This window comes from Electrona antarctica (assembly GCF_951216825.1).
Source record: "Electrona antarctica genome assembly, chromosome: 10".
NCBI classification, from domain to species: domain Eukaryota; kingdom Metazoa; phylum Chordata; class Actinopteri; order Myctophiformes; family Myctophidae; genus Electrona; species Electrona antarctica.
In genome coordinates, this window is record NC_136791.1 from 42175252 (window position 1) to 42185944 (window position 10693).

Genomic DNA, 10693 nt, shown 5'->3' on the forward strand with positions numbered 1-10693 from the left:
TAATTTTAGAGTCAAATCCCTTTTATTGACTTCTAGGTTCTATTCGGAATCCTTCGGTAGCTCAGTGATTAGAGAGGGACATATAAGGGTAAGTAAACCACATAAACCAGAAAATACTTCATCTACCAGCTCAACACACCGCTATTAGTTGCTGTTGTAAAGGGAAATGTACCGAGTATAGGACCCCGGATAATTAAACTATAAAGGGTTTAAGTGCAGTTTTAAAGGCTAATTCACTGCTTGCAATTTATTTGTGGGTTTAATTATTTTATTCTTTAAAGTGCAATATTTTAGAGCTGTATACAAATATTTCCAGTGACATATACAGCTCGTGTTCCAAGTGTGGTTTGTTTTACCAGTTTCTCAGTGGTTTCTAGTCTTCTGTTCCTGTCCTGACTTCCTGGGATTCATTACTGGGATTCTTCAGTAAGGAATTTCACTTCCAGTGTCTGCAAGTCTTCTTTTGTGTCAATATAATAAGCCCAACTTACCCGTGGGACCCAAAAGGAGCTCAAACAACAACTAAACACTGTATCGCCTCATCCTGCCTGAGACTATGAGGTATCGACGGACTCATCCTCAGAGTTTGAGGTTGACCGTTTGGTCTCTGTAAATGAGGGCTAGGCCGGTGTACAGAAATGACAAACCAAAGACTTCAATTATGCAGATTTATTCTTCTTTAGTGGTTTAAAAAAAGGGAAAACAATAAACTTACAACCCTGTATGCCTGTATAAGTGTATATTTGTACGTCTCTAAATGTTCTGATGAATTGAAAATGGTGGACCCTGTTGTAAATAAGTGTAATGCTTAATCATGGATCGTCCACAAAGTAACAGTTTTTGTATTGACTTGTGCTTTCGTTTGAAATGTACCCATTCTGCATACTGTGAAATAACAATTTCAATCAATCATCAATCAATAGAGCTACTCATTTGATGAGGGATGCCTATTTCAAGCATATCAGCCTAGAGAATGTCAGACTCTACTGACTCTCTAAGGGCAGATCTATCCATCATTGTGCCCCCTCTTTCCTACCTGGGTCATTCCTACTATTCGGTGGCATTTCAGCCTAGTAACCTTTTCAAAACAATTTATTTTTTGACAGGATTTTTCTTTCTTTTTTTCTGAAAGAGGGCAAGCTCAGTTGTCAGAAAAACATATTTGTCCGGCTTAATGCATAATTCCAATTATTTCCATATCCATAATTTACACAGGTGGGACACATTTTGGACATAACAGGGGGTACATTTTATGCTAAAGATGGGCATTACTCCTCATGCAATGAAGAATATAGTAGCACATTGTGAACACAGAGTAAGAATTGTAATATAACCACATAAGATAGCTCGTCGAACTAGTGCTGGTTGTCTAGGCTAGGACCCGCTGCAGTGGTGTCCGATCCGAACTTAAACCGGGATGTTTAACGGAGCTAATTGGAGTAGTGGTATTGGTAAAGCTATGCAAGGTATCTGGGTTGTAAAGCCAGACACCTTGGTTCGTATGTGTTGAGGTGTTCTTGATCTTCGATCTTTTTTATCAACCATATTTTCAGAATTATGAAAATGTATCAATTTCGTAACAGGGTGGACATGTTATGCTTTACCACATCAGTAACTCAACCTAAAACATTGATAAAAATTCAAATTAAAAAGTGATACTTATACCTCTTCTGTATGGGTTTCCTATCAAAAATATATGCTACTTTCTGAAGTCATGTGGCTAGAGAAATAGTCGGGGGGACATTTTGCTTATTTTACATAAGATATGCTGTATTATGTCATGGGGACACAAATGGCACCGAATACTAGGAATGACCTCTAGTCTGGGCCTTTACTTTGTTGATTTCGAAAACACAGGACATGATGTTAAGTCCAAAGTGCCTAGGGACTCTGCAAGGCAGGGGCGTCCTACTCCCTGAGCCAGGCTTGCACTTGACCGCATACCTAAGGATCGAAGACTTGAGCACTGTGATGTCGAGACAGCTGGACAGACACTTCACAGGGGTTGTCAAGTGGGGTCCTACTTTCACCAACGTTTCGCTGATTTAACCCCACGACGTCTCCAGTAGGCTCAGCAGTGCATTCTGGCGTCCCAGAAGCACCCCCCTCTGCATGGGCATGGACAAACCAACTACAAACCAACTAATATCCTTAGTAAAGGACATGACATCACCTTTAAATCCAAGTGACACAAAGAAAACAATTCAAAACCACCCCACTGAGCATATTTTGGCCTATTAGACGTTTAAAATACATCTAAATGGCCATCTAAAAATGGGTTATAAAAGGTGTAAAAATGAAAGCGGTCAAGGCTTAGATTAGACGTTGAAACAACGTTGTTTCAACATCTATAGACGGTCTATATGTAGACGTTTACAAAACAGCTAATCAACGTCTAGACCGCTAAAATGTTTTCATTTTTAGACCAATTATAACCCATTTTTAGACGAACGTCTAGCCGACTATTGCTCAGTGGGATCTAAGTAAATTATCGCCATACACAACTAGGTAAGTATTCTACATGCTTTTAGCAACACCACTCTTTTCAGCCATAATTAGTCCATGAGCCGGACAAGTTTTCATTACGAAATGAGTGGGCAAAACCATACCTATATTAAATTGTTTAGAAGGTCAATATAAGTAAATTAATATATGATAACACTTCCACAGGAGCAGCTTTTTCATATTTATCACACATTTTGTTATTTTCACCTATATACATGATGGGTGAATAGGATGAAAAAAATTAAGAACTAGTGATCACCATGAAACTTCCCTAGTTGATTAATTACATGCAAACAATGATTTATTGTATTACAAGTTTTCTGAAATTGTATATTTAAATATGCAAATTAGGTATTATATAGGAAAATATGCCTGATTTTGCCTAACTTTCCCGAATCAATATTCAATCCAAATATTGTATTGAATATTGTATTGACAGAGTCAACATTCTTATTTCATTTTGTTAACATGTCAAAGTCAAAGGTTTTAAACGAGGGAATATTCAATGTCCATATACCGGTAGTAGCCAATGTATCATCTAACTATAAATGTAAATATAAAAGTCTCTGTGTCTGTACAGCTGTACGTCTGTAATCCATGTAACACGAGAACCGTTCGTCCCACCTACTTCAAATTCGACACACGCGTTCCACACCCCCACAGGGAGTGCAGTGCCCGGTGTCGGACCCATGGTTGTCCAGAACCGCCACAAAAGGCCTCTGCCCGAGCCACAGCTGACATCACAAGGCCTCTGCCTCTGCAACTCTATATTTGGGCATGCCTAAATACGGGTTCATCCCACCGACTTCTGACATCTGCATAGACCCCATATTTGGGCATGCCTGACAAAGATGGGCATAAAAGGTGATACCGCTGACATCACCATGACTTGACCAGCTCAACAGAATGATACATTGGCTAATAGATGGCAGTTACAGACAGTTACCTTTTTTACGTAAGGGATAATATCTGGCTAGGTGGTCATTGTCGGGAGATAATTCACCGACAGGGAGTTTAACCACCGAGGCGAAGCCGAGGTGGTTACACTCCCTGAAGGTGAATTATATCCCGACAATGACCACCTAGCCAGATATTATCCCGCTTATTACATGGCTAACTAACATAAATTAATCCATTGATCCAAAACACAACAAAAAAAGTATTCCATAACTTCGCGCTGGCTGCGTCTGCCCAGCTGCAGGGCTGAAGCACTGTCGGAAAACAAGGAAGTGAGTTGATAAATAGAATCCATTTTCGGGTCCAGCTGCTTCGTCTATTTCTCGCTCAAATGTTTTCAAAAACATTTTTAAGAGCAATGTTTAGCTGTAAATTACATTGTGTGTCAGTAGTGTGTGTGTTTACATGGCTGTTATGTTGGAAACGGCAGTAAATCAAGCGGGCGCAGCCGGTGGTGCTCAGAGGGTTTGATTAGGCAGCGGTCATTATACAGCGGAGCGGTCATTATCATGAGATAACTCACCGCTGAATTAAGCGATTGACCAATCAGAATCAAGCATTCAACCAAGCCATGTAATAAATGCCAATAATTATGCCGAAAGGTACCCGAGCCTACCGCAACTGGATGCGTGACACACAACAACGTGCACAGAGAGCTGAGTCAGACAAAGCACGAGATGCACGCCTAAAGCTGCAAGATCTGTGATTGGTGTCAAACTGTCAATGCGGGATGCACACTCAGTCCACGCATCACCCTGTGTCCAACCGACATCTATCCATTCACTCTGCCCCGCCAACAGTTTCCAGTGAGACCCTGCTTCGGCATGACTCAATAAGTCTCAGGGCCAGACACTACACCGTGTTGGGGTCTTCTGCATGAGGGACTTCTTCAGCCATGGCCAGTTCTATGTGGCGGCCAGTAGGGTTAGCAAATCAAGCAGGCATTCTTGCTCGAGATGAAGAGACAAACAAGAAGTGCCAGTTTATCAGCAATGTTGTTTTTAAAGAGGTCCTTACAATATAAGTGCAGTGCCCGGTGTCGAGTCGGTCAGACCCACGGTTGTCCAGAACCGCCACAAAAGTCCTCTGCCCAGGCTCTGGGCAGGGCCCCTGCCCAGGCTCCCACGGGCACTGGCCCATGGGAGCACTGGTAAATTCAGTCCTTTATTTCCGAGTCAGTCAAGGCTACCTCTGTGATAATCAGGTCCTCTTCTTGGGGTTGGTTATTGCATGTTTGTAATTTGCACATTGATGTGCATTTCAAGCCATGTCAAGCACGTGCATCCTGGGAGCTTGCATTTGCGACTGCAGCAGCTGCAACACTACATCAGGAGCTGGAGATCCCAGGGGTTGACACTAAGGTCTCAGAGGCACTTGCCCGTCGGGAAAGTAAAGGTCATGGCCACTTGCCCCCCAAAATATATTCGTAGGCCTACATTTTGCATTACTGTTTATTTTAACGTATTTTTGAGTGGTGTAAACCACTCCTACAACTGGCTTTGTTATCGAGTGGTGTAAACCACTCCTACAACTGGCTTTGTTAGTTTGTCTGTCTGTCTGTTCGTACCAAAAAATGAGCATGGTTGCTATGGTCACCCAGTTCACACGGGTGTGATTTCATTACGTCAGACATTACGTCAGACCACAGCTGATCAGTCTATATAAGACCTTACACCACTCAGTTCACACAGGTGTGATTTTTTACTTTCTACTTGCATGCTTGCAACGTTTCATTTCCCAGTTGAAAACTTTGAAAATTATGTTTTTTTTAAGTCACAGTCACAATAGGCTACAGTGAACAATCAAGTTATGTAAATACTATATTTTATTTTAACAATATGAGGTTTATTTTAACATTAGAGGTAGCTATCTTCATAGTTGTTCTTCCATTGGGAGGACACCTCATTACTGGAGGTTCCACTTTCACACATCCATTAGCATACTATCAGTATCAGCATGAGTATTGAATGACTGGCAACCATTAAACAACGACGTTCTGAAAACACAATAAACCAACCAGTGATGGTATTGTTGACAATTTGCAGGCAATGTATATTGATGTGTGCACTGTGCACGTTCTGCGAGATTTACTTTGTGGTACAACGGTGGTGTGTGCGTGAAAACAGCTGATCCACACACAAGCTCACGGCGCATCGCATCCCAAGCGTTGTGAAGCATGCATGCAACACTCGAGGCGCGACACCGGCGTACGACGGAGCATCGCCGCATAGTGTTGCTCGGGCAGAGCTTTATTGGCGACTCGCGAAGCGGGTTGTGGCGTCGTCATGATGCCATGTTTAGATTGTTTACCGACTGAACATACCGGTCAGAAAGCTGGGGAAGTCACGGCAAAACTTTGCAGAGAAGGACGGTGCTGTAGTAGCAGCCATGGAAACGCGACAGTCCACTCCTCGAGAAACTTTCGCTGACGTCGTTCTGACCCATTTACTTTTTCTGTCATCACTTTTTCCTCTCTGTGACTGTGTCCGTAGTATTTTTTACCTTTTCCCCAGGCTGCTGGCCTGTTTTGGGGGCCTCAAGATTTTGCTGGAGCAGGGACCTCTCTCATAGCTTCACGCGTGCTAGTAGAGCTACAGTGTGTGTGGTGGTGGTGGTGGTGGTGGTGGCGGCGGTAGGAGGTTGCTTGGGAGAGAGATAGAAAGCAGGGGAAGATGCAGAGGCGGCGCGCAATGACCACGTTCAATATCTCATGTTGTGTAAATGTTTATATAGCCAACTAAACTAAGACGTTCACTCAAAATGCACACTTGCCCGATCGGGCAAGCTGGTAGCAACCTTCACCTGCCCGACCATTTCTTTTACTTGCCCCGGGCAAGCGGGCAAGCGTTAGTGTCAACCTCATCCATTCGACATTTCTGGCCCAGCCATGCTGAACTAGGCTTGGGACTTGCAGGTGTTGTTGAAGACTCCCTCTCCAAATGCCAGCCTGGTAGTTGGCACGCATGGTGTGTGTTCACGCCTTGGGATATTAACATCATGTTAGTTCCGTGGATCATGAGACTGCATGATTATTGACTCTATACAAACATTCCCACAGGCACATCATGAAGTCAGGAGGAACATCATGGACAAACAAGAAGTGCCAGTTTATCAGCAATGTTGTTTTTAAAGAGGTCCTTGGAGTGAATGACAATCATATATATCCTCTCTATCCAAGTCCAAACCCCAGAGTGAGACGTGCCATTATGACAGTGAAGCACACCCCTCTCGTGTAATATTGCTTAAATCACAACCTGGCTGTGCCTTGTTGTATATAGACCGGACATCTGACCATGATACACCAAAGAAAGAAGATTGTCTTGACGGTGACTGTTTTTAGTAGCCTCGGAAACACAGACGTTTATATTTCCAGGGAGAAAAAAAAAGTCTGGGTCCGAGTCCACTTCAATACGGCATACAGTAGCGCATAACGTCGATCACTGCTGATTTCTGATCGTCTGCACCTTTGATAAATTGACGCACACACGCACACACGTACAGACACACACTCCTCTCTCTCTCTGTCGCTCTAATTAATTACTCATGTCGCGCAGCTGCGTCTAGATTCTCCCAGCAGATCCTGCCGGGAGCTGCCTATGCCATAGAAAGCATAGGTGTTATTACGGTTATTAGGGTCTGTGGGAAGCAAACATGAGTTACATTTCAATGTACAGCACACATGTTCACGCGTGTTGCCTCATCATGGCTTGGGACTGAGCGCTTAGTTCCCCAGGCTACTGTAGTCACTATAGTCACAGGACATGTTGGATCTTCCTGAGGGTGAAATATTGACTTGAATCTACAGTAACTATTTATACAGTATGTGTGTTTTACCCTCAGGGAGATACTGAACATGCTCCTTCTCATTCAGCATATACTTTCAAATTGGGAAAGACTTATTTTCAAATTATTCCATTTGTGTGCAGAATCTTGCATTAAAAAGCCATTTAAGCATATATGAAAGTATTGAATAAGTAAAATGACTATTCCAATCAATTACCCACTTGAATTATGCAGAAAGGTGTGATTATAGGTCTCTACACAATAATGGCTCAAACGTTGATCATATATTTTTGTAAGAATGTGTGTGGTAATATAGGTGTCCACATATTCAATGCATGATAACGACCACTAAGCTATATGTGTCTTCAATGGTTATCATGCCAAACTGTGAAGTAGAGATGCACAACAAGTCAAAAAAATCACACCAGTTTTGCCCACCCATTTGATTCTATAGCTATGGCCCTGGCTTGTGTTATCACACTATAATAGTGTTTCTGATTATATCTCTTAAAGCTTAGAATGGTGAGCAGTTTTCTATAGCCATTAGGAACATGTTGGTTCTTAGCACACACTTCCAAAATGGGGATATTTGCAAGCCTTATTTTAAATTTCTTAGATGTGTGTGCAAAATACTGCATTAAAAGCCCATTTAAGCATATATGGAAGTTTTGTGGAAGTAAAATAACCATTCCAATCAATTCCCCATATTTGAATTATGCAGAAAAGTGGTTTCATTGGTCTCTGCACAAAGTAAGGTTCAAAAGTTGATCATATATTTGTTGTCACAATTTGCATGTGGCAATATAGGGGTGCATGTATTCAATGCATGATAACTACCACTAAGCTGCTAGTCTGCGATTGTTATCATACAAAAATGTGAAGTAGAGATGTACAGCTAGTCAAAAATTCAAACAAGAATTTGCCCACCCATTTCGTAATTAACGTGCAAATTAGGGGGGTCTGGCTCATGGACTAAATAGGCCTATATCTTACATGGAAAACTACACACACCCCTGGCAAGTGGAAGTGGTACATCCCAATTAGATTCTCCACCTATAAAAGGAGCCCTGCGGTCATGTGTGACTCTTTTAGAAGGATCAGACCAGTAACAGGAAGCAGGTGTGTGTTGAGCAATGAGCTTTTGTTAAACCAATAAATGTTTCAACTGAACTATTGTGTCATTTGTAACCGTCCTAAAGTAAACTGATGGAAAAAGCAAACTGGGTCAGGATGTAAAAACAAACTCTGAATACACGCGTAGCTAGCATACAACGTAGCATTCAAAATGTTTGGTGCCGACCATGTGGCTATATAGGTAATGGTGATTTTACTGCAACATAACATACTGGTAATGAGTAGAATGCATATGATAACCAGAAAATAAATATGTAATCAGGAAAACTAATCATTGAACATGTGGGAAAGGCAGTCTCTGTCTTTACCACAGTCAAGATTTTAAAATTACAATATTGATTGACAATTATTGTATATTATTGTATTTCCGGTCACATTTGAGGTTACGCAGTAATGGCAAGGTGACCTTCTCAATGTAAGATGATATGTTGACATGCTATTAGGCCTCCTACCACCTGTCACCAGAATGTCATGTGCTTGCTCATTTATTTCAGACAATCCTGAAGAAGTATATGCCATATAAGGCCATGCCCATGTGTCACTCACCAGTCACCACCCAGTGTGTGTGCCCTGTGCTCTGTATAAGAGGGGTTGAAAAGCTGCTCTCAGGAGATTGTGCTATCTGCTATGCTACCGGTGTGGTGCAATCTCTGGGAGCCCTCCTGATAAAACTCTGACTGTGTTCTCAACACTCTTCAAACAGTGGGAAGTGCTGCAGTATACCATACATTTGACATAGCAGGCAGCTGTAATGACAAAGCTCCAGGGCTTTGACTTCTGGAGGACCACACTGAAGGGTGCATGTTTCGTCGTGGCGCCCATGGTAGACCAGAGTGAACTGGCCTGGCGTCTGCTGAGCCGCCGCCATGGCGCCCAGCTGTGCTACACGCCCATGCTGCATGCGCAGATGTTTGTGCGCGACTCAAATTATCGGAAGAAACACCTCTACGATGAAGTGTGCGCCGAGGACAGACCCCTCATCACACAGTTCTGTGCCAACGACCCCGAGGTGTTTCTGCAGGCTTCTCTTCTGGCCCAGGACTACTGTGACGCCATCGACCTGAACCTGGGCTGTCCTCAGAAGATTGCAAAGAGCGGGCGTTATGGGGTTTTCCTCCAAGATGAATGGGAGCTGCTGGAGAAAATGATCATGTTGGCCAATGAGAAACTGTCTGTTCCGATCACATGTAAGATCCGCGTGTTCGAGGAGGTGGACAAGACTGTGCTCTATGCCCGGATGCTAGAGAAGGCCGGGTGTCAGCTGCTGACGGTTCACGGCCGCACCAAGGACCAGAAAAGGGAAACGACCGGCGTCGCCAGTTGGGAGCAAATCCAGGCCGTGCGGAAGGCCGTGGACATTCCGGTCTTCGCCAACGGCAACATCCGGCATCTGAGCGACGTGGAAAGCTGCATTCTGGAGACGGGCGTGCAGGGCGTCATGAGTGCCGAGGGGAACCTACACAACCCGGCGTTGTTCGAGGGCCGCAGTCCCCCGGTGTGGGAGATGGCCGAGGAGTACCTGGAGCTGGTCGAGCACTACCCTCCCTGCACTCTATCCTACGTACGAGCTCATCTCTTCAAGCTCTGGTGTCACACGCTCCAGATCCACCAGGACCTGAGGGAGGACCTGGGCAAGGTGAAGACACTGGAGGCTTTGGCCGAGGTCAGTCGACAGCTACGACTACGCTGCGAGGAAGAGATTGCCACGCAGGGAAAGGAGGCGGGACAGAAACAGCCCAACGGCCTGCCCTTCTCTCATTGGATATGCCAGCCGTACGTCAGGCTGGCAAAGCAGACTGTTCCCAACTGCAATAGCGAGGAGGAGTCATAAGAGAATGTACCTGTTGTAAATAGAACACACAAGATAACAAAGATAAACTATGAATTACTCCGTCTTTATCTGTAGGAGGGCGTACACTGAATGTATAGAGGGGAAAAGAAAAACACTTAAACTCCTGATGTGTGTCCTTGACAGTAGTGTCTGCACTTTGAGCCGAATGTGAACGAAAATAAAAGCCTGGCTACCGAGGCCATGTCTGCATCAACTACACTGTAAGTTTATAGAAGATTTATTTACATTACGCATTGGGTGTGTGCATGCTTGTGCTTGTGCGTGTGTATGTGTTCTGTGTTGTTTCTGTGTGTATCTCTTCTGGCTCTCGTTCACAAACAGACAGTACTTCATACTTAACACAGCAACTTTGTTTTTAAACGACTGCCGGTCTTGCTTAATACACCCTTTTGCTGCCTTGTTACAGATTATATCACGTTGATATCTTTTCTTATAGAGACATCTTCTCTAAATGATCATACA

The 10693-nt window shown here is 43.6% G+C and overlaps 1 protein-coding gene across 3 annotated transcripts; it reads left to right on the top strand.

Moving 5' to 3' along the window:
* Positions 1-8343: 8343 nt before the first annotated feature.
* LOC306931083 (tRNA-dihydrouridine(16/17) synthase [NAD(P)(+)]-like) lies at positions 8344-10429 on the top strand. Of its 3 annotated transcripts, none has more exons than XM_079512274.1 (2): positions 8344-8364; positions 8874-10429. In XM_079512274.1, exon 2 carries the CDS (start codon positions 9131-9133, stop codon positions 10208-10210), a length of 1080 nt encoding a protein of 359 aa, XP_079368400.1. In that variant the 5' UTR covers positions 8344-8364; positions 8874-9130; the 3' UTR covers positions 10211-10429. The 3 variants fall into 3 exon arrangements, with proteins under 3 accessions (XP_079368400.1, XP_079368402.1, XP_079368401.1); XM_079512276.1 differs by having other exon boundaries at positions 9083-10429; XM_079512275.1 differs by lacking the exon at positions 8344-8364 and adding an exon at positions 8454-8560.
* Positions 10430-10693: the final 264 nt, after the last annotated feature.

Bases quoted from the DNA above. Each gene is read 5' to 3' on its own strand.
- LOC306931083 (XM_079512274.1), top strand. From the start codon at position 9,131: ATGACAAAGCTCCAGGGCTTTGACTTCTGGAGGACCACACTGAAGGGT.